This window comes from Mytilus edulis, chromosome 8 (assembly GCF_963676685.1).
Source record: "Mytilus edulis chromosome 8, xbMytEdul2.2, whole genome shotgun sequence".
Classification (NCBI taxonomy): domain Eukaryota; kingdom Metazoa; phylum Mollusca; class Bivalvia; order Mytilida; family Mytilidae; genus Mytilus; species Mytilus edulis.
Genome location: NC_092351.1, coordinates 42,773,873 through 42,799,131, shown reverse-complemented (window position 1 = coordinate 42,799,131; position 25,259 = coordinate 42,773,873). Strand labels below are relative to the sequence as shown.

Below are 25,259 nucleotides of genomic sequence, written 5' to 3'. Positions count from 1 at the left end.
ATGACGTTGCAACTTGTACAAAAAGTTTATTAAATGATAGTATTTATGCATGATGATAATCGAAATCTTGTAGCCAATTTTTATAAGATATGTTTTAAGATTTTGACTACTACACATTATCAGTCCATTCTTCTGTAAAGAATTTTATTTGGAGTACTAATTCTTTTCAAAGGTTGTTGTTAGGTTTAAGTATTAAAAAAATGTTTTCAATTTGGAAATTATACAGTATGAAAAAGAGTTGTGATCATGTCGTTTAAAGTTGGCTGCACATTACTGCTTACTGCTTAAATGCATACGAAGCGTAATCTAGCATGATGTCAAATAAACTTTATAAAAAAGAGAACAATTGAAACTACAATGTATAAACTTTTTTGGTCAAAGTGAAATTGTTGTTATTCATTTTAACACTGTGTTACTGAAGAAATACAGATATTGCAATTGTGTTTAGTACATTTAGTAAACAAACAAAAAGCAGTAGAAATGAATATGGATGGAAGTCAGATAAATTTTAGCTTATATATGTTTGAGTTATATTATAAAACAAACAAATTGAACAATGTTGAAATCATCCCTTCGTAAATTTTACGGACGCTATTTTATAAGGATTGAAAAGAATTATTTATTACCGGTAACTAAGACAATGCTCATTGTTGAAGGCCATACAGTGATGTATATAATAGTTGTTAATTTCTGTGTCATGTGGTCTCTTGTGTATAGGTGTCTCATTGGCAATCATACCACATCTTCTTTTATATATAAGGCATTCAAAGAAGAACACCACAAGGTATCAGAAAGTTATTTTCCATGTCTATCTTCTAAATGTCATTGCTTTAGAAACCTCTGATGACAAATGCATCATACGTAAAGATGGCAGTAGTCAAAGAAGATCTTTTCCCTTAGGCTGCTCATATTCAAATGGCTTGAATAGCTGCTGAAAGAACAATTTATTCTTTTGTTACCGTTACATGAGCAGCTGTTCTTATGGAGGTTTTTGGATTCCTAATTAACTTATACATGTTGATATCTAGAATCCATAATGTGACAAATATTGTTTTCATTATCCAAATCTTTGGTTCAATTGGTCATTATGTGAGAGGTATAAAAATGCAATATAAGCATTATAACAATCAGCCTAACAGATCAAGGTGGTTTGTTTCTTCCAATTGACTATCTCCCATCAAACCTCTCATGTTTAATTCAAGATGTGCATTTGATTGCATCTTTACAAGTTTGTGCTCAGAAAGGAGCAATTAAATATTTGTAGCTTTCTCTAGCTGGAAGTTAATGTTTGATAGTCTTAGAGATATTTTTATTAGCTGGTTTGATGAATGTTTCTTGGCAGCCCTGCATATTCAAGATTTGTAAAACTAATTTGTAAAGTTTGTTAGGGTTTATCCTGGGTAATTATCAAGATAACAGTCTTTAGTCTGGTCAGCTTAAATAAACCATGACATCTATTCTACTATATCCATAACAATCTTTAGTCTGGTCCTTGGTCTGGCCAGCTTTAATAAACCATGACATCTATTCTACTATATCCATAACAATCTTTAGTCTGGTCCTCCGTCTGGTCAGCTTAAATAAACCATGATATTATCTACTAATCCTCATGTCTGCACACTTTTATACAGTTCACTCTCAGTCTTGAAATCAACCCTGATTTTCAGACCCATAGCCTGAATGTCTCTAAAGGGGTTATTTTAGGGTCATTATGCGGACAGACTCTTATAACTTCAATCCGAATTAGAACTTTAATAGTCATTAATTATATTTTTTGGTTTAAAGATGGGTTAATTCAATTCTGTAAAAACAAAGGCTTTTGGTGTGAATTTGAAAGTTTTGGTAAAAAGTTTACAGATATATTTACATGTATCGATAATTGTTTAACCTGTGCTGTTTCAGGTTACTGATATATTGTCATTTCATGATTTTGCCACAATTGTCACCTTTGATTGAGAAAGAAACCATGTGGTATCTGTGAACTAACATTAATATAATTGATGTGACAGTTTAATTTGAATATATGGTGTTTTCTAAGTGGTACAGGAGATAAGTTCACTTTGTATTCAACATCATTTTGATGCAAATTCTTGTGCTTAGATGTTATGACTGATTTTGTCATTTTGTCATTTTGCCTTTATCTGTATTTGATCTATATATTCTATTGTGTAAGAAGTCAATTAACAAGTGACTTGCATGTTATAGTATTAGGTAAAACAGTGGCGGATCCAGCCATTTTAAAATGGAGGGGTTCCCAACCGAGAGTAAAGGTGGGGGGGGGGGTCCAACTATATGCTCCTACTCAAATGCATTGATCGTCCAAAAAAAAAGAGGGGTTTTAAAACCCCAGAACCCCCCTTTGGATCCGCCACTGTACAATTCATCTTTTTAGTCAGATAATCTGGTGTGCTACCCATTTTGAGAATAGAAATGAAAACTATAAAATAGAAATATGCATGAACAAAATTTTTTATCAAAAGGAAATATTTTAATATCTCTTCATGTTAACTTGTAATTTTGGCATCAATCTATCTAATTTATTTCTTTCTGTTCAGTTTATAATGCAGTTTGTGGATACAGTTACTCCAACATGGTATTATTAATGCTCCTCTGACAGTTCAAGTTGTTACTTGTGTTAATGTTGGGTTGTTGTCGCATTAACATATATACTTCATATAAATCTCTTTCCATTCATGAGTCGACTAAAGGTTTCAGAAGTTCTAAAGATAAGTTCATAGCCCCCCCATTTTCATTAGGGAAAAATTGGTTGAATTATGGGGAATCACTGAAGCATGACTGGAGCCCCCCCCCCCCCCCCCCTTTTAGGTCAGTCAGTGCCCCCCTTCCCCCCTTAAAAAAAGTTCTGGATCCGCCAGTGATAAGCTCTAACGATAAGTAATCTAAGTTTTCATAAACTAAACTTGGTAATTTGATATATGGCTTGACTTAATTCTGACGGCAACTTAACTACATGATAAACATCATTTCTTATAATGAAAGTGCTGGTTAACATTAAAATGTTTGTAAAAAGCAAGAAGAAAAGAAAGTAACTGTATACATGCCAAAAATTTAGCTAAAACACATAAGTATTGGCTTGGTTTTTTTTTGGTGTAACAACATGCCAGTTACATGTGAAACAGTCATAAAAATGATACAATTCATTACTTTAGCATACATCTGATGCTTCTAGTTCAATAATTTATGGCATACTGATATCACAAATCCTTTTTACAGATGTGGATTGCATAACATTACATTTATCACAGTTCCACTTCTTGTTTATAGAGAAATTCCCTACAGGTATATCAGATTCATGGAGTTTTAATGTGCATATTTTCAGAACCTGTACATTGTATTAATAGATGATGAAGAAAGCAATAGGCTGCACACTCTCGAGGGTGTTTTTTTACCAAGTTTCATTCCATATTTTCTCCTAAGGTTAGAGTTTTGTATCAGTACATTTGTATATTGATTTGTGTATGATGATAGAATACTATTGTATTGATTTTTTGTCAGTAAGTCACATTCTTAAGGTGATTTACATGAAGGCTAGTGGAAAGGTGCTTGAAGATCAGACTTCATAAGTAGAAATAAGTCACTATCTAATGATGATTTATATAATTGGCTAGTGAAACATGGTTGTCTGAAATCAGACCTAACACCTCTCTGAACTCGGACTATTATACTAAGTTAGCATAATACATCTTATCGCTATTTATTCCATTCCGGATAAGTTCTAAAATTACACAACTTTTTCATTCAGTTGAAGCTATCTTGGACCCTGTTTAAACAATTCACCATACAGGATACTTTTTAATGAGACCTGTTTAAACTACCTTAAATGCTTCAAACAAAATATTTTTTTACTTTAATTTTAATTTCGAAAAAAGGGGATCATATTCTATCAAAGTTTCTTGATGATCGCTTTCTAAACTTTTTCCACCCTCAGCTCACTACTGATGACCTCTATTTTCGGCGGCATGACCCAAACAGGAAGTTGTATAAATGACTGTTTTTCCCGGATTGGACTAAATAGCGATAAGGTGTATAGTCCCCAGCTCTGAAGGAACAGGATTTTATGATATAATTAAGTCTTTAAAAGAATTGAAACTTTAATTATGGGATGAACTTGCAAAAATATTTTTATTTATCGGGTTGCAATCCCAATTTGATGTTCAAGGCAATCATTTTCTTCATATCAAAATCTTGAATGAGGTTAAAATTAGAGTTATCTCCCATTGTTGGTTGATTGATGTTTTGTGTACAAGAAGAATTAAAGTCTTTTCATCAATCAATCCTATATCTTATTGGGAAAGAATATATACTCAGGTATATCTCTTTCTATACAGAAAGTACAGAGATATCATGAAATGTTGTTTTACAATTTTCTCATGAATTACAAATCTTTTACCTTCATGAAATTTGGTAGCATGCTACACTGTGTGACACAATTTTTACATTTTTAAATGCTTATTTTTCTCTTCAACTATGATTGAAAACTCAGTCTGCATTGACTATAATATCTTAGTGTAAATTAGATACACCCATTTGGGGTTAATCTCAAGTGTTTTAAATACGCCCTGAAGGTGTATAGTGTATACTTATTTGTATGATAAAAGCTTTGTCTATCATATTGTGTGTGGCTTATATTTGCTTGTATTTTTTTAGGGATTTCCTTCATTAAATTAAACAAATAAAATGCTGAAGATATGAATGAAATTTCTGTCTATGAGATAAAAAGACCTGATAAGATATACCTGAACAATAGTCCCATTTGTATAACATATGTAAGTCTTACATCATTGTGTTAGAATATAAAAAACAAGGAAACAATGTATTACCAACACTTTTGGGGTTAGAATTATGTAATAGAAGATTTAAACAGATGTTCTTAGGACTTTTTATTACTCTTCAATATAATGTAAAGATTCCTCAGTAAAGTTTAAGTTTTGTTTACAGAATTTTGGGGTTATCACACTTTGATTTCGTTTCTAAACAACATGCCGCAGGGTGAAAAGAGTCAGTCTGACATGTTAAAACATAGAAACACTTCATGTTAAACTTGTAATTCATAAAAAGTGATGAGGTACAATTTGGGTTTTTATTTAATTCATTGATTATTGAAAATTGTGATATACCATTTTGAATGCAGGAGTCGATTTCACAAAAAAACTTACGACTAAGATTTGTCTTAAGTTATGAACAATTCAGTATACTTAAGATTAATCGGAGTGGTAAGTTTTTTTGTGAATTCGGCTCCAGATTTTTACATTTTGTTGACTGCTTAGAATGGTGATTGAGCGCTTGAAAACATATTGAACATAAGATGTTTAATTATTATTAACTTTTATATGTGTTTTTGTGACTTGAATGTTGTTAGGTTGCTATCACAAGCTGAGACAGCTGACAGATACAAGAATGTAGCAGGTTAAATGATGATTCAGTTTCATATCATTTTTATGACTTGGGTAAATTTGAACAATAGTTTGTTTTGAACACTTTGTCTAAATTTAAAAATAATAAATCAATGGTTAGACTCATATGACCCATGCTCAAGTTAACAATTTGTAGTACACTTTTCAAAGGTAATAAGTAATGTTTTTCAGACATGCAAATTTTGATAAACATAAATGTAATCTAATGACTAAGCATTTATCCCAATCAATTTCATTCTACAGTTTTAAAAAGTGTTAATTCAAATAATGCAGATAAGAATTTTAAGGGACTAAATTATTCCCTGGCTCCTTTTGTTAAACGTCATCACTTGAAAAATTCTATTGACATTAGTAGCCATTTATAGCATCATGCTTTGTTCTTTATATTCTATGTATATGTGGACTTTGGAAAAAAGCAAGAAATGTTACCAGTATGATACCCACAAAATCTTCAACACATAATGTATTTGACTGTACTGTATGTAACAGCCATGACAGCCATTATATGAATGGCTTAAAAAAAAGCAATACTAGTAATTTCCAAAATTTTATTCACACACCAACATTGATGAAAAAATATATTCCTCTCTTGTTTCTTTTACATGATTCAATATGAACACAAAAATACTGATAAAGTTGAATGAGATTTTCACTATCATACAAAATTGACAACTGTTTAACATTGAAAACAAAACTTAAATGTTAGATTCTTTAACTGGCTATGAAAATGCCCTATAATTAAATTGATAAAAAATATGATGTTTGTATGATTGCCAATGAGAGAACTCTTCACAAGAAAGAATTTAACAGCTATAGGTCACTGAACAGCCTTCAATGAGCTATAAAAGGCCCCAAAAATCATTTACAGACTGAGAAATAATAAGTATATTTAATTAGTATAGGATTTTTTTATTTAGTTTTGTACCCAAGCAATAGACCACTTTCGAGTTCATTCGTCACCGGAAAAAACTCGTCAATTATGGGCGCCTTTGTGACGTCATTTACCAGAGAGAGGGGATCGCCTGAATCCCTGCACTATTAACGTTCATCAAGCGTCTTAGTGCTCGGATTGTGCAGGATAAACTACAGTTGTTTTGTAAGAATTAATTACAATTTCCAAATGACATCAGTGCTGATTGTCAATTATGAGAATTTAATTTGGGGAACAATTCATGCAATATAACATTATAGTTTCTCAACTACTTGCTCAACATTGGAACGGAAGTGACGATGCCCCTAAAAGCACGAGTGGTTTTCACTAAAACCAGAATTTGTTATGAAAATGCATCGAACTCGAAAGTTGTCTATTGTTTATCATTCCTTTGACTGACTTAAAAGGTGCTAGAGTAGATACATATTTTACTTCCTATGGCCCTCTTATTAATATGTGTCCACACTTTCAGAGTTTTGTTTAATTACCTACATTAATAATAAGTATGTTACAATATGAAATTAAATTTTTCACATTTTAAAAGATAGAAAAGAAAATGTATGTTTTCAGTGTTAAATCAGCATATATTCATGGAATGTTTCAATAAAAATAATTTGGTGATTGCAAGACATACACAAAAATTGCACTTGAAAGACTTACACCAAAATGACAACAAGCATTTAAAAGCTATAAACAGTGGGCATTGGTCACACAATAAAAAAAAAATGAAGCTACATGTATGATTTATTTTGCTTATTCTACATTTTTTTTTTAGAAAAAGCTGGAATGTAAATTGAAAAAAAGCTGGCATATTTATTACAATTAATGCCCACAAAATCCGGTCTAAAAAAAAATTCTACAAAATCCAGACTAAAATACAAAAATATAAATAACAATTTCTGAAATGATTTGAAATATTTGGTCTAAACAAATGCACATAGAAGAAAATAATTTAAAAAATCCAAAGGAATAAATGAGTTTCTGACAGGAATATCTGGTCAGTTTAACTGTTATGTTTTTAAAAATTAATGAAATTGTTGCTTATAAAAGATCATCGTTAAGACTGCCGGTCTTTGGAATGAAAGGTCACATCCTTTATGGCTTACAATAAAAAGGGGGGTTATAAGTGACCAAGAAGCCCTCGATATCTAATTTTTAGCTGGGTCTAACTTAAAACAGATCATGACAGTGCTTTGGTTAATCTTTTGTGTTGTTGCATATTATGTTCCTTTTCCCCTCAAATCCTTTTCCCCTCAAATTGCAAAAAATCAAAACAAAATATTAATAGAAGGAACTGATATTCTTGCAATTTACTTATTAATTTAAACGTTGAAAGTATGTGAAAATATTGTTGTAAAGTATCAAACTGCAGTCCCAAATGAATCAACCGTACCAGGTTTTGGCAAAGACAGTTTTTTTGTTGTATGTGATGGCTCACTACCGGCACTACTACTCGTTTGTGACAGCGACATACTATCTCGTGAATGAAACACTCTTGGTGGTTTCTTTGGCGGTAAAGGTCCTATATAACTTGTTGAAGCACTTTTGTGAGGAATTCTATTAGCACTATTTAATGGTAATGTATGTGTCCCATTCACTGGGTAATGTCCATGTGGACCATGGTAATAACTCCCATTGTGAGAGCCATGAATATTGTTCCCATTGCGTGATAGAGTACTATAAGGTGTACTATATGATAAATAAGTGTCATATGTGTCATATGAACTTAACGATGGCAGGAATCGAGAGTTAAGAGTTTGAGCTCGTTGTGGAGTATGATAATATGATTCTGCACCATGTGAAGGGTCATAAAGTAGGTCGTGAGATTCACATGGAATTGGAGAACAGTCATCAAGTAATGGAGAAGTTGATTCGCACTGAGAACTATCACTTCCTTTAGTTTGATTGGTGGAGGATGAAAAGCCCCCATTATCTTCAGGGTCATTAAATTCTCCTTGGAATGAGACATAAGTATTATTAGGGTCTAAGTCTTTTCTGACTTGTGCATATAACGGTTCACATTCCATTATTTCCATATCTCCATTCACTGGTTGTTTTTTGTCATATTTTTCTGTTTCAGTTATATCCGACTGATTCAAGACATTCGTTTTAAGATGTTCTTTGAATGTTTGACTTCGTTCTTCCAGTTTTCTTTGATGTTTTCGTCGAAATCTTAGTAACATGTAAATAAACATTCCAATCAAAACCAAAAGAAGTAAAAATCCACCAACTACGGATAAAGTTATTTTTATCGTATGATTATTTCGTGAATTTTTTTGTTCCTCTATTGGGGAAGGTTTCACTATAGACGGGTCAAATTTATGCCCTTCTAAGGACAGTGTGAACTTTAAACTCCCAGTACTCCTAGCATTTTCTACGGAACACTTGTATTCTCCCATATCATTAGCACTAAAATCTAAAATTTTCAGAGTACTATATATCATAGACTCTTGTTTCGTGTCAATACTGTATTGACCATATAGACCATCACTTATTAATTCCATCCCATTTTTTGTCCACTTTGGGGACAAATAGGGGTCTGCATAATAATTACAGTAGAGTTCAATTTTATCTTTCGGTTTTATAGTGAGGTCTTGATTACTGGAATACATTATGATTTCACAAACGAAGTCACTTTCATCCAGCTGTGAAAAAGATTTGTCTTTTACTAAGCTTGGTGAATTGCATTGTGGCTCCCCTTCAGGAAATATCCAATGAATTAAACTATGATACGATGAATTGTGTAAATATTGCTGCAGCCATCTGATCCGACAATCGCAGAACCATGGATTATTATAAAGTTTGAAAGACTTGAATTGTTTTGTAAAGTATTGCACAGATTCTTCGCTCAAAGTTTTCAAGTTATTGTTTTGTAATTCTAATGTTTGTAAATAGTTCAAACCTTCGAAAGCATTGTTTCCGACATATTCAATATAGTTCCCATCAAGATATAAACTTGTCAGTGATGGCAATCCAGAAAAGGCAGCATCCTCAAGATGACTGAATTTATTCCCTTTAAAATTAAGCACTAGAAGAGATGTAAGTCCAGGAAAAGCCAAAGTTGGCACACTCGTCAACTGATTTACCGACAAATCCAAATGCTTCAGTTGAGTAAGTTGTGCAAAAGCATTGGCTTTTATTTCTTGTAGTGAATTGTTTTGCAGATATAGTTGTGTCAACATATCATATTTTGCAAAAGCATTAGCACCTATCACTTTTAAACCATTGTTTCGGAGATCTAGTATTTTTATATTATGATGAAGTTGAAACGGTATGTGATTTAATCCAAGTCCGCTACAGTTAGCAATGTGAATTTCATTTTCATAAGAAAGTGTACATCTTTTGTCACAAAAAGATAGTGAAATAACTATATAAAATATGAAAATATGAAAGATAATTCCAGTATTGCAATGCATTTTGAAATAAAAATAAATTCCTGTAATTTTGGCAGACAACTAGAGATTAATTCCAACACTTGCTGAGAAATGGTTGTAAAACAGTTGTTGAATGTTGTAATTTTACATCTTTTAGACACACATCTGTTCACTAGTGATATTTCCTTAATAATGCTTCATCAACTCGTGCTTTGTCATTAGCATCAACTTAGCAATATCTGATGTTATAGTTCTCTGTTATTATCAATACTGCTTAAAGTTTGAAATCCTGTGTGACTCATTGCACGTGCTGGTCATCAATGAAATAAAAATCCATCTTTTCATCATTCCCACAGTAACTTGAGGTATTGATTAAAAGAAAGAACATTGATTTTTTTTCCCACAGTATCATTCCTGTAGTGTCTTCTTCATATTGACATTCATAGCTGTTGCTAAAAATAGAAAAAAGGGGAAATCTTATTAATTCTGCATTATTCATCCAAGCTAATTAATTTAACTCAAGTTGTAATATATCTGAATGTTATGTAACTTGGATCTAACAGATTTTGTAATTAAAGAAGGAAAAACATATTATTGTAATGCCTAAGACAGAGGGAAAAACAATTCCCTTCTAAATATAACGCATAGAAATGACATAATAATGAAATGGTTTGTTTGTTTTACATTTCTCAGCTGGCATATAAGATGAATTATTGTTTGTACAAAAAAGTGTTTCATATACACTTTATAAACATAACTGATTTCCCATAATTTGAATAAAAATAAGGCATTAGCATAGTTTTTGAGCTATCATAATGTCAGTTATATGTCCGTTAAATAAGATTTGAAGAAAAGATTCAAGTTCAATGTAATGTTTTTTTTAAGGAACAATGTTTCATCTACAAATATTAATTCTGGCTTCAAACATTTCCTTAAAATAATCCCACTTATATGACATAATTTTCAACCTGAGCATTCAGTTAAACTCGCGGTAACTTTAGAAAATACTCCAGTGAGTTTTTCTGCCAAGTATGAATAAATAGTATATCAGAATATTTACTCTTTGTTTACCTACATATCTATTAATTCATTTTCATCATAACATAGAGAGAATTGCCAGAATATTTTTGTAGTAAATGTTTGTAGAAATGTACATCAAATAATTCTATAATGTAAATTGAAACAGACATATCAACTGATGCCTGCCGTCAGTATCTCATCTAAGAATGAGCTCCATCCCCTCCATCAGTATTTCATCTTAAAGAACTATCCATCATCTATGTAATGTAAAAGACCTGAAGACTTCAAGATAGGTATGCTTTCATTGATATAAGGCAGTCGCAGCTTCGTAAAACATGAAAAGAAAGGATTGGACAAATCAAAGTAGCCCGCCTTTGTGTATCCCATGATGAAACGGAAATAAGTTCTCTTATTTATGGAGGATGAAATACTTCAAATTATAAGTGGATAAAGATTTAGTACTAATATTGTTGAAGTATGGGTAATCTGTATTATAAAATGTATACTATTTTACTACTGTATCCCATCTTTAAGGTTTAGACATGTAAACATTCAAATTAAACTTCCTAGATACCATTATAAGTTACATGACAGAATTTTGTTTAATTGGACAGATTTTTTTTCTCTAAAATGTTTAAGTGATATGTGAAAAAGAAACTACAAATATAAAATGATAAAGAAATAAATCATAACAGCTTGAGGTTAAAGACAACAAATAAGATAGGATTATTTTAGAACTTCAATTAACTTAGACTAAAAGTATATTAAGAGCAGTCCTGAGACATTGCAATAGTTTACGAAATGTTTCTACAGTAACTGAGCAGCAAGTTAACCAGAATTTGCCTTAGGCAAGATATCACATCATTAGAAAATCTTGCTTCATTGACATTAATACAGAATTTCTGTAATGGATTCCTTGAAATGATCCTCTACGATTTCCAAAATAGTATTACAACCAATTATATGAATTCCCATGGGACAATTTGTCACATTATAGTCATTTGACACCCTCTTATAACGAATATGTTATGCAGACATTTCTATATGGTATATTCATACAATAATGTCAGATTTCAGTTCTAACACTATTTATCGGGACATTGATACTTGGTAAGGTTTCTTGGAGACATATTATGTTAAGTGTAGGTAGGTTCTGATATCCTCCAGAGATTTACCGTGACACTAATGATTATCGGAGAATCATTTGTAATTTTATTTCGGAGCAGACTGTCTGATGGATTTAGTTGTAATCCCTGATATATATTCTATTTGTCTTAATAAAAGGCTGAGAGTGAAACAGTATAAAATCTATCACAAGAAGAATTATTTCATTTGTAATCCTTATTAGAAAAAAGAGCCTAATATTTAAGGAATCAATAATTTCTTATTGATATGAGAAAGGTTAATTTGCAATATAGTATTTTTGATAAATCTTATCATTTCAGCATGATTGAAACAAGATGTTGGCAATACTTCAATTCAGCAGTAAACCACCAACACAATAAAAGCAAACAGATTTCATACACAGTTATCATTGATTACCAAAGCATTTAGGTCAAGGTTTCAAACTTTAGCTGAGTGAATGTGAATGAAATCATAAAACCATAAAAACTGAATCCTTGAAGAGTTTGACATTCGCAGAAACACATTAAAAATGTGGGGCTTAAATATGTAACGCTCTGTGACAATACTCAAACCCCTCCCCCTTTAATATCAGAAGAGGTATAAGAAAGTAAAGAGGAAAATTTACTTATTTGAGTAGCGCCAATACAAATAACTAGGCTTCATTCAAAACAATTGAAGCAAAATAAGTCGCATAATTTAAGCTTCATATATCTGCGTTTACTCAACATCTCAGCTCCTTATATAAGCCAAAAGTATTACTTTTTTAGACCAAAATTCATTGTTCAAACATATTTTGTCAATGCACTTCTATATATAATAGATTGGATTACAAAAAATAAGCATACATGTACAGTTCCACTGGATATTGATTTAAGACATAATATTTCTATTATTCATCATAACAGGCTTATTTGTATACAACTGGAAAGGTGAATAGTTCATATATATTTTACAATCAATATGTAACATAGCACAAGATGATGTTATAAAAGATTTAAGATTAAATAGAACATGCATATATGATCTTTTCATTAACTGTTCTGAACCTTTTGATAATGGTATAATTGACACAGATATTAAGTATCAAATTGCTTTGGAATTTTTACTTTAAAGTACATGTGACTGTTTGAAGATATAAAAAAGAAGATGTGGTATGATTGCCAATGAGATGACTCTTCACAAGAGACCAAATGATTGAGAAACTAACAAATATAGGTCTCTCTACGACCTACAACAATTCCCATACCGCATAGTCAGCTATTATGCTTTAAGTTTCTGACATGACAAATGTAAAACAATTCAAAGGAGAAAAAGTTGAAATTGTTAAACTTCTTCCCATATCTGGCTATGGTAGACATTTTTCAGTTCAGAAATGTTGTTTAGAAATGGGACTTTCAATGTTGATGTCTACAATAATTTTTGTCATTGGGTTGCTGTCTTCTCTGTATATAGATACATTGATGGCATGCATGTGTCTCACACTTTTTCGCCAAATTCTACAAATTGTATCTATGGTTTGTGACTTTATTTCCACTTCTTTTTAATAAGAAATAATTTATTATATTTGATGAAATTTGATATTTAATCTTATGCATATTTCTTTAGACTTTGACAGGTCTGAAGTCTGGCAAATGCCATATATAGACTAATTGAAATAAATTATGGTCATCTGCCAATTAGATGGATTGATAAGCCTCATTTTAGTATTACAGATGTCCTTTTGACCTCTAAAATTTAATTAACATCCTGGACTAATAACTACTGTGTATTGAGTGTTGATTTAATCATATTATTAATTGTCTAATTAAGGACAATAAAAGATTCGGCATGACAAAAAGTATTAAACATTTTCCTTTTGATGCAATTTTTATATTAAAATTGTTTCCCATCTTGAATCTACATCCTGTTCCTTATACAGATATGTTTTAAAGTGTTAATTACACTGTCATAAGGCTTTGAGGTAGATATATTAAATAATACAAATTATGATTTTAATATATTTTTGCCTTAAGGGAATTACTGTAATAATTTGACATTTCAGTTAAAAACACTTTTTCAGTAGGAAAAGGATTTCAATTATTCACACTTCTAATAACAAATAGACATCAACCAAACATATATAGTTAAAATGTACATGTGTTTGTTTAAGACATCCACACCATATATATGGGGATCCAGGGGGCCTTGGTGACCTGCCTCTCCCCCCTTTTTTGTGGACAAATTTGGTTGATAATACAGGGAATCACTGAAACAGTTGACTGTAGCGGGTCCCCTCTTCATAATGGCACTCAGTGAGCCCCCGCATTAAAAGTTCTGAATCTGCCACTGCTATCTGAGCATAATTTTTTACAAAATAGTTAAATATTGAGTATTAATTGATGTACCATTATATATGATTAAAATTTTGCTTCATATTTTCATATTTGCCGAGGTGATTGATACTTCTACATTTGAAACAATTGAAATTTTAAAAAATGTATTGAAACATTATGGAGAGTATCAAAATTAGTGTTACAGTATGAATCAAATTAGCAAACAAAAAATATTCTTTACGATAATAAAACACTATTTCATAACTATCATCTACTAACCCTACCTTTAAAGTTATTTTGAAGATCATTAGTACTATCCTATTTCGGGTAGCAAAATTTCATGACAATTAAAACTGTATTTTCCTATTCATCATAATATATGTCTCAAAATAGATATAATAAAATTAGCAGAAGGTATGACCACTCCTCCGTCTGACGTGGGAAATATATAGTGCATTGAGTATTGATCTGGTATCTTACAGAGAAGTGTATCTTAATCAAATATATAAACGTGTTATTTATCATATAATGTGTCATAAAGGTGAAAATGTCATCTATCAATATTTTGATGGATTTTCTGAAAATATGATATGATTATGAAAGAGGGGGTGTTTTTTATTTCATGTTTCTCCTCTCCAGTGAGAGATTATATAATATTAACGGGATGGGGAGGGGGCGTTATTCTGAAATCTGAAGTTACCATTCCTATTGTACTGGAATATCAGATTTCATAACGTCATAAGTATTCCGACCACACCTGACTTTTGAGATGTACTTCTATCAGGCATCAGTGGTGAAAAATGATATCTGGTAATACTATATGTTTATGAAGGAGGGTGTAGTTTATTTCTAAAGTACACTCCGTACCCAAAGTGATATTCAGATAACTACACCTCAACTTCTGATTTTGAGAAGAACATCTGAAGGCTTTTCAATACATGTATTACATGTATAAATTATAATTCAACATGTGTCTTTGTGTTATACCCATAATGCATAAACCATCAGAGAAATCTGATAAAAAAACAGATTTATACCATCATAAGGTCCGTCACATACAAGGTGTCAGTGCAGAATATTTCTTAAAAAAAGAACACTTGGGTATACGCAAAAATATGGGACTCAAACCTGACTCTAGAGTTGCGGAATGGAGTAACTAATACTATTCCTAGTTTTTACCTCCAGTCCATCATAAAGTTAAGTTTCTTTCAAATAAAGATTGAAGCCCAGTGTGCATGCCCCCATCGCATCCTTGTCAGTGTAAGTGGTACTTTTTAATATGTTTAGATATACAGGATATAGACCGTTGGTTTTCCAGTTTGAATAGTATTACACAAGTAATTTTTGGGGGCCCTTTCCCCTTATAGCTTGCTTTTCTTACTTTTATAAATTGTGATGTGAATGGAGAGTTTTCTCATTGGCTGTGTGATTCGTACCACATCTTCTTATATCAAAAACAATTGTTTTCATTTACTTTACCTGAATACTTAAAGAATTAAAACTTTTTGCTTAATATTTCATAGCTAAAATTTAGTCTTATGCGACAGGAAGTTTGATGATTCATGTTTAGAGACCCTTTAAATGTTACCATAATCGTCTACGCAGATATAATTTATTCAATAATTGAACAATCATAAACCTCAGTCATGGAAATTTTAAAGTGCTCTGATAGACTGCACCATCAACTAGTGACAGACTTATTGCACTTCCTTGGGGCATATGGTGCAACCAGGTTCAAGCCTATCAATTTCAAATTGCGTCTTATTTAAAGGCTCGTAAAACTTTATATCAACAAAGACTTTGACTTTCTTTTTTTCCAAATAAAACGAAAATCATTCTGTTGAAAAGAAAATTGCCATGTTATTGTGGTTACAAATGATAAGGTTTATACCACATTAGTACTGATAGATGACATTATGGGTTGATTTTAGGGACTTTTAATACCATGAATTTATTATTTGTGGTTTCTAATTTTTGTTGATTTCATGGATTTAAAATGCACCCCAAATTTAGATATTAAAGGAATTATTAAGTTTCCTAATCTGTAGGATTGTATGCAAACTTTGGCTAAAGTTACCACTAAATCTTCTGTATAACTCACAAAAGTAAAAATTTTATTCTAGTAATGTAACCACAAAACTTCGTTACTTAAACGATGAAAAAAACGTTTCCACAGGAAAGAGCATATTTTTATGATATTTTAAGTTTCAAAACCTTATAAGGTTAAAACATATAAGCCCTTCAAAAATAAAAGATGCCATTCTCAACAAAAAACACATCCCTCTGGATCAAAATATCAAAGCAGTTATCCTAAAGTGAATAAAATTTTTCAAATAATATACAATTTTTTATAAACAATAAAACTATGAAATATTCCAAAATTATGTCAAATATAAATCTGTTACATTACATAAAGATGTTTGAAAAACAAAATTTATAATCAATGTACACAGATGTAGCATTAAGTGTCAACATCTTGCACTAAATTCCATTTACATCAGTCATATAGGTCATCTTGAACTCAGGCTATGCTAGAGAATTAATATTGTTTTCCTTTGAAGGCCTGAGACATTTGTCTTTCAGATGAAGAACAGCAATATCAGCTTTGTTTTATTGCCAAGTGTTTAGTCAAGTGTCGTGCAGCTATTTCATTTTATGAATCAATACACCCCCTCCCCCTCTTTTTCAGCTCAGCTATAGTATTCTGACTGTACTCAATTGATGTTTTAAATAGCCTTTGACAATTTTGACATTTACATAACTTTTGTTGAATAAAGATATATATATCTAACATTGTTGGGTTGATGTTTAGACGAGTTGTATATACATTATGTACACAGCCATGTATCACCATCATTGATGGCGATCCGATGGATACATCTGTTGTAGAGTTGTCACTGACTCAGACGTATATATAAAATATTATATATATATAAATGAGTTTTTAGAGTAAATCAAGTCATTTACCGTATAAAGAATATATTTTTTCCCTGTCTAATGTACACTTTTTACCTGTCCGTACAATACAGATCTCGACGAAATTATGATAATTTGTATACATTATTGAACAAGGTAAATTTACCATACAAAAGAAATAAATTTGTCTAAATGACATAATAAATTATTCAAAAATATATATGCATAACATGTTATCAAATATTCTTTAACTTGTAATACATATTTAATGTGCATAAATTTTCAGAGTAAAGACATGTAACAAGGACAATTTATATAAAGATACATGTAAATTGTAGAACGCATCATTATAATTATCTAATTTGTTATTCCTCAAAACTGTTATTTTCATTTACAGATTAAGTACAAAATATTTTTAAGGAAAATGAATAACAAAGTAATAAAATACTAAAAAAAAAAAGATTTAATATGAAATTAAAATGCTATTGCTTTTCTTACCTAGACAGTATGTATGTAAAAGCTGTAAAAAAGGATCAACAAATATACCTTTTTGACGCCAGAACAGAAATGTATATGTTTGCTCTATACTTCACTCTGATTTTAAAACATTTTTAAACTTAATACAAACTGCAAATATTGCATGATATCTTGCGATCAGTCAACCTTAGTTGTGATTGGTGACTTCAACTCTAACTCTTACCTTAAATTTTGTCCTGTAGGGCATGGATTATGATACACTCAAGATTTACAGATAACATTCAACATTCAATTAAAAGTTTGACATCTAATTCAGAATAAATTGTTTTGTTTTTCACGAATTGTATGTTGAATTTTATAGTGCTGTCCATATAAACCACGCTGATGCCACGTGTGCGATACATGTATGTGGTGCACAAAAGTATGAATAGATTAATTCAGCTTTTGTTTGTTTGTACTCAAGTTTTCTCAACACTTTGTCAGCTTTTCGGAATTCTCGAATCAACATGTTTAACTTTATATAGATCTTAAATATGCACAAAGGTTATGATCAATTTGACGACACAAGTATTTAGTTTTCTAAAGTTTGCACTGTTGATCACAGACGTCCGGTTCTGTCTCGTGTGCTGACCGCAATGTCATCTGAGGTGAGATCGTTGTAAGAAATGGACATATTATTGCTGTGTACATTCCATTATTGTCATTAGGTTGAAAATTCGTTGACGGGTGACAATAAAACGACCTGAATGAGATATAAATGTCTTTGTGTGATGTATTATCTCTTGAGTTGACCCAAGTGGTCATCACTCATGTTTGACAATCAAATTTAAGTTTGGAGCTTTTTTGTACTCGAATTTGCTGACTTAAGATTTAAATTTTAATGACTGACATTTTGATCTTTGAAATATACAAAAGATCACAAGGTCTTTGACCAATTTTACACCCACTTTACAAGCAATTAATTGAAATAAATGCATGATATTTAAGTCAAAATTTGTTAGGATCTTTTTTTGATTCTTTCAAATACTTTTCAAAATTTGAATTTATAAGTCTTTCAAGTTGAACATTGTCAATTCAAATTTTAAAGTTGACACCATTTATAATATTATACAAATTTGATAAAAAGCAACGGTTTTTGTTGATACCTTGAGGCTATTGTAAGAAATTTAATAGTATACACTGACGGTTTTACATGATGTTATATTAGAGAATATGTCTTCTGGTTGATTTCCTGTCAATATATGAAAGCTACATAAAATATGCACTTTACCTTAAAAGGAAGAATTGTTAAAGATTTTGTTTTTGCATTATTCATGCACCTTTGGGATTTAAAATTTTAAGTTTATTAATTTAAAATATTTTTTAAGTTTTTTATTAGTGTTAATTGGTTTACAGATGACTTAACTTGAATGCATTAAGTTATGTAAAGGTTTGCAGATCAATTTAAAGTATTTTATTGTGAGGGTAAATGTATAGGTATGTGGTTTTTATCATCTGGATGGATAATAAAACTGGTAAAATTGAGAAGTTTAGCATACTTAGGAACAGCTAATGATCTGAGTTTGAAATCCTCCCGAAAGAATTTACCATAATTGTGAAGCCAATCAATCCTTTCAGGGCCGTTTTAGCCATTTTCAAATGGAGGTTTCTAACCCAGGATAAAAAGGGGGTTCCTATCCCAGGATAAAGGGGAGGGGGATTCCAACTATACGTCCTCATTCAAATGCTGCATGTTTGGCCAAAAAAAGGAGTTCCAACCCCGGAACCCTCCCACTGGATCTACCACTGCATTTCCCTAGAATCAAGACAAACAGTATTCAAATTACCTGGGCAGCTAAAATAGACCCTTGGATGATTATATATATGATTATATGCAAATGTTCCCTCCTCTTAAACATACATGTAGTATGATACATCTGTCTATATTAGCCAGTTGCTACCTTACAGCAGGTGTGGGGTGGATTTAGAGATCCTAAAGGAGATTGTACAATGACATTTAACTCCACAGATGGTTATATTCATGTTAGCTTCAAGTGTTTTGCAGAATAGCAGCTGAATTCTAGAAATTTTCATTCAGTCAAAACATTTTTGAAGTTGTTAGTTTCATTCTCTCATAAATGTTTGTCCATCAGGACTTAATTCTTCCAAATTAACTTAGTTATTACAGCAGAATTGTAATTGACAAAATTTGTTGTCAGTAAATGAACTAAAAATTGTCAAAATTGACCACTTAGTTGTTGGTCACTATTTATGAAAGCAAACGACTAATGGTCAACTCGTTCATATAAATAGTTGATTGTGAGAAACAAAGCCAATTTGTGTAATCTTGCTTTTCAGCATACATTTCTCATTTTTATCATGGTCAAATTAACCTTTACCTATCTGATTTAATGGAAGATGGTATCTTTGGACAATAAATTTTATGGGATTTTTATTTGTCCTTCCTTAATGGCTACTTAGCTTACAACAATTACCTCCTGGTCAGTCAGATATTGTACCACTATTGACCAGGAATGTAGTGCTATGGACTGACCATTACAAAATTCCACCAGTCTATTTGTGAAGTTATTAACTGTATTTATTCTGGAATTTAGGGTTAATTACTTTATCTCCTATACATGAAAGTCAATTTAAGCCTTGGTCAAATATGAACTTTTGTCAACAAAGATTCAGACGTTTGGCAACTTGAAGCGTCTAAACTTAAGTCTTTTAAAGATTTGACCTGTTGCATGGTCAAGACTTGTTTGCTTTCATAGCCGATAAATCATAAGCTTTTGCATAATTTATTACTAAAACATTGACAAACTTGAGCTAGTATTTCAAAGTATTTGATTTGTTGCTCTTACTAAGTAATAATTATTAATAGTTTGAAAGCCATTATTAGGATCTATAAATACATAAACATATGAGAAGCTTAATATATGACCAAAAGGAACCTAAACTGAATGGCAATTAAATCGAACATAATTAAAGGTCTATTTTGCATGAGAGTTGGAACCTTTAAGATTCTTCATGATTTGAAAATCCTTCTTTAAGTCAATGTAAAACCTTTGTTGACATTTGTCAATTAAGCCTTTTCATAATCACTGTCCATCATATTTCCAAATTCTGCGGGTCTGAGGCACTGGTTTATTTACAAAAGTATATTTTTAGTATGTACAATCATACCTCTGAATTCCTGTGTATATGTCTTTAATGTCTTCTCTTTTAGATTGTCATCTTTTAAGATTTGGTGTTTCAAAAGATCCTTAAAAATCCTATTGCTCAACAGTGCCACTATGGCTAAATCAAGGTTAATGTATGACAAACTAGATTCAAGCCAAAAATAACTGGTCTTACATAATGTCCAGTAAAGAATGTGAATGGTCCTCAGTTTTATCTGAGGTTTTCTCTTATCACTGCCTTAGGAGGTATTGTGAATAGTATTAAAGAAGTGTACTGGTTATGTCTAGCTTGAGATAAGTCAAGAAAAACAAATTATAAGATCTTAACAGATTATTTGTTCCCCTTAGGTTTTAACTGAAATCAATCTTTGACACCTTGAACAGTGAAATGTACATGAAAACTATTGTTAATTTCAATTGATTTGACACTTGCTCTTGAAAATGACACATACATTTGCTAATATGTCAATACCAGTATTGTACAAAGTGGAAATGGTTTCGTATTTGTTGTCAGAATTTATGTGGAACTCTCTTACAATTGATTAATTACAGAGGCAGGCTGAAGTCTTACATAAATTCTAAACAAATAATAAAATATTGACCTTATCAATGGCTGCTGTACATTTTCTGCATTTCTTAATGAGATTCTTATGTATTTTTATCTGTCAGATTAAACACTTTATCATTGGGAACTATTGAATTTGAAAAATGAGTCTTATTTTTCGTATCAGTTTTCCTTTAATCCTGATAACAGAGTTAAATATTGATAAAGCATAAATAATTATAATTGCTCACATTAAAGGATTAAGACTGATTTTATGGATTCAATTATCAGATTTTATTATTATATTAACCATAAATGTTCATGATTTTAGTGAATTATAGAATTCCATTTATAGAAATTCACCAAAAGAAATTGATTACATTGTCATAATTGAATTACTCAGCTGCTACTAATTTCTTAAGAAATTATGGTAGAGAAATATATTCAGCTCCCAAACACTCCCCCGCCCCATAACCCAACCCCAAAAAAATAGAAATTCACTCACTGAGTTACTTTGCAATATGTCTGCTAATGCACTGTAGCCAATCATTTGAGACAATTTTGTCAGAACTGACACATTCATTAATGTTGCAGAATTTTTTTTAAAATTAAATGTAAAACTTTTGAACTTTTCTTAATGTCATTGATTTGTAACAGTATTTTCTTTCAAAAACTGATTTTGGTATATATAGTTTAGAATCCACTGTAAAAAAGGTTTTAATTGTGACACTCCAGCAGATTTTATTACCCCCGTCAATTATGAAACTTCTGTCCTCTGCTGGAATTCTTTATTTGATGCCAGAAGTCTTAACAAATGTCCATTAAATTTGGTGTAAAAAGTTTATTCAGATATTTATCAGTGGCAATTTCCCTTTTGTAAACATTTACATAGAAATCAAGAATATTTGTAAACATGGTAATTGAATAAAATAGATAGGTGTATGCTTAAAATCTTTTCAGGTTGTTAAACTGTTTAATGATACAATGATAATTAAATTTACCTGAAAGTAAATGTAAATAAATCCACAGGTAGCCTTCAATTATTATTGGTAAACTGTGAAAATAAATCGGTTGGTCCTCTGGTAGACCACACAGCTAATGTTTGATTATGTAAATTGTCTCGTCATAAGACGTAAATCCATCAAAACCCAACTGAAAGTGTACTCAGTGGTCACTTTGTCTTTACGTTTTTAAATTTGTAGATTAAATGCCTGGAGTCTTGTTATGACTTATCACGAAAATCAGGAAAGAAGTTTGAAGAAAAGCTAAAGATTAAGGAGTATTTATATTTGAAATGATATACTTTTCTCCGTTATGATTGAATGATTATATTGTCTTGTTTCAAAACACTAGACACATTACGAAAGAAATTTTAGGTATTGTTTCCACCTTTTGTATGTTTCAATTATATTTGTAAACAGTATCATCGCAGGGATCAGTAAACCTGATCACACCCTATTAAGGTGTCTTTGTCATGTACAAATCGTCTGTCAACGACTATTATAGTCCTCTCTGATAAAGTTTGTTGAAAAATGTCCAAAACTTAAGTCTTTAACAAAATCAATTTGGGAAGAATTTCAATTTACTATTGTTTGATTCTATTTTCTTGTAAATAGAAAAATTACCAAAGCCAGGTGTTTCTAATTTTCTGTACAATTATTTTGGTGAACAAAATTGAAATGCAATGTGTTGCTATTTCCTTTATTACTAAGTGGAAGTGTATGAATATAGATTTATTTCCTTTTAAACTTTACAATGATTATTCATAACGAATTCTTGCATTTCAAAATAAATTTATTTGTGTTCTCTATTCATTTTCCAACAATAGATATCCAGAAAAGCATAACAAATTATTTGTTATAAAGTTTTGATATGAACAGAAAAATTCTTTTGTTATATTTCTTTTCTTCTGGTTTAAAGTACTTTCAGAGCTTTGATTGATGAAGCTGAAAAACCAATAGAAGTCGACATGACTTAATTATTTCTGAGGTCAAATTTGTAGTCTTTTCAACTTGAATTGGTACAATTGGAAAACAAGGAATGCATTATTAGAAAAAGAAATTTAAGGTGAAGAAAATTTTTGATTATGGGGACATTTCAATAAAAAAATTCTGGTATCGATTTAAAAAAATTTCTACATACCAGTACTCAGTTTGATGTTTGTGTAAAGGAAACTGGAGGTGTTTATCTTATTTTAATGATCAGAATAAATGCCATTATACTTTTAAGGAGATGTTTAATCTCTTTTTTTCTATGGATTTGATAAATGGAAATTATAATTTTGAACACTTTAGTTTGATCTTTAAGGTTTACATAAGATTCTATGTAAATTTAAAATGCCAGGGTCAATTTCCATTTAAAAAACAAAATAGTTGACTTAAGAGACATTATATTATATATGTCCCTGACTTGACTGGAAAAAGTGAGTAACTGATGTGAGATTGACTTTGATGATGGACATCTTCGCTAGCCAGGGGTTACGATACACTCCACACTCCTTCTCTTCATGTGGAGGGGAGGGGAATTGATAGTAATGTTTGGCTTGAGAAGATGGATGACTGTATACCTGACGAAAAGAAGGCATAAGCTGTCCCTGTTTGTCCCCAACTTAAAACCACATTTTTCAGGAAAAGATTTTTTAACATTGAAGTTTAGAGGTGACTCAAATTTTGCTTGTAGCAGACTATTTATCAATAATGTTTACAATTTTTCGTAGTTTTCTGTCAAGGTAACATTTAACTCTGAGTCTGTTTCCTTGTATCTTATTACTCAATGTCACATGTGAAAAATTACATAAAAAAACAATGACTAAATATAGAAACCGCTCTTGTAACTGTAAAGCAATACCACCTGTATCATTATTCATTAGATGTTCCTTAGATCATCTATCATACAGGTATTAACAGATGATGTCATACCTGATGTTTTTACCTTCAAAATTATTTTTTCACCTTTCAAATGCATATAGTAGCTCAGCAGGGTTTTAGCCATTTTATAAAATTTTGAAATAAAGCAGTTTATAAATGTCCATAAATATCTCAATTTTATGTGCTATAAAGAACTGTAAAATGAAATATGTTGCTTGTTAATTTGTTTTCGGTGTGACAAAAGTGAATTTGAATGTGGCCTGTAAAGATGTCTTCTGATAACGTAAAAAGAGTCCTTGGTAAATGATTTAAGACGATTTTTTTTCCAAATTTAGTCACGTTTCTCAAAAGAGATGTAAATTTATGCACTGAACGTTTGCTTTATGGCTTTACTACAATTAAGTTTAAAAAATTAGGGCTAAACTTCAGTATCTCAGTATTTTACCATTGACTGAAACCTTTAAAACGAACTTGCTTTAACATGGTCAGTCATAATGAGACATTTTTTGACAGCAACATGTCAATTCCTTTTTTTTTTATTTATGGTTTTCATTAATTGTTGTTAACATATTTTTTTCCATTATATACTGTTAGATTTAACACCTACATGCAAATTGGTTTCAACTCCTTCAGACCAGAATATTTGTCATGAATTTATTATAAATCATCTCAAATTTACTTGAGGCCTAAAGGTCCCTCAATAATATGTACCAATTATTTTACAGTCTGATCTTCTGCAATGTTAATGTCCAAGAACTACTCCTAGTCCAAAATTTATTTCATTTGACCTTTCTGTTTTTATCAGTCAAGATGTACATTTCTACATATGGTGTGTCAGGTCAAATAAATTATCTTTAATATTTCAAACCAAAAAATTTGTCCTACCTGTTAGACTATATAGATGTTGACATTTTGTAAATAATCCTTCATAAATTTTGTTATTTTCAATTAAACATGATAACACAACCAGCATGGATGAACTGACAACATGTAGCAGTTTTTAAATGTCTATGAATGATCTGTAAGGCTTTATTGATTTGATTGAAGACTCAACATTGGTCACATGACCATAAATGGTTTATGGGTGTATATTA

General features: G+C 30.9%; 2 protein-coding genes across 10 annotated transcripts in view; one reads left to right on the top strand and one right to left on the bottom strand.

Moving 5' to 3' along the window:
- The window catches only part of LOC139485637 (protein YIPF5-like), an 83,957-nt gene that overhangs the window by 19,632 nt on the left and 39,066 nt on the right, over window positions 1–25,259 (top strand). The gene's annotated exons all lie outside the window — the stretch shown is intronic.
- LOC139485635 (leucine-rich repeat-containing protein 24-like) overlaps window positions 5,970–25,259 on the bottom strand; it is a 43,893-nt gene continuing 24,603 nt past the window's right edge. For 2 of the 8 annotated variants that reach the window (XM_071270258.1, XM_071270259.1), the window contains exon 2: window positions 5,970–10,192. In XM_071270258.1, coding sequence (XP_071126359.1) covers window positions 7,728–9,782 — 2,055 coding nt within the window. In that variant the 5' untranslated portion in view covers window positions 9,783–10,192 and the 3' untranslated portion in view covers window positions 5,970–7,727. Of the gene's footprint in view, window positions 10,193–14,481; window positions 14,692–15,360; window positions 15,554–17,164; window positions 17,299–17,813; window positions 18,074–22,299; window positions 24,037–25,050; window positions 25,240–25,259 lie in introns of those variants that run through there. The other 6 variants (XM_071270252.1, XM_071270254.1, XM_071270256.1 and 3 more) reach the window with 6 other exon arrangements.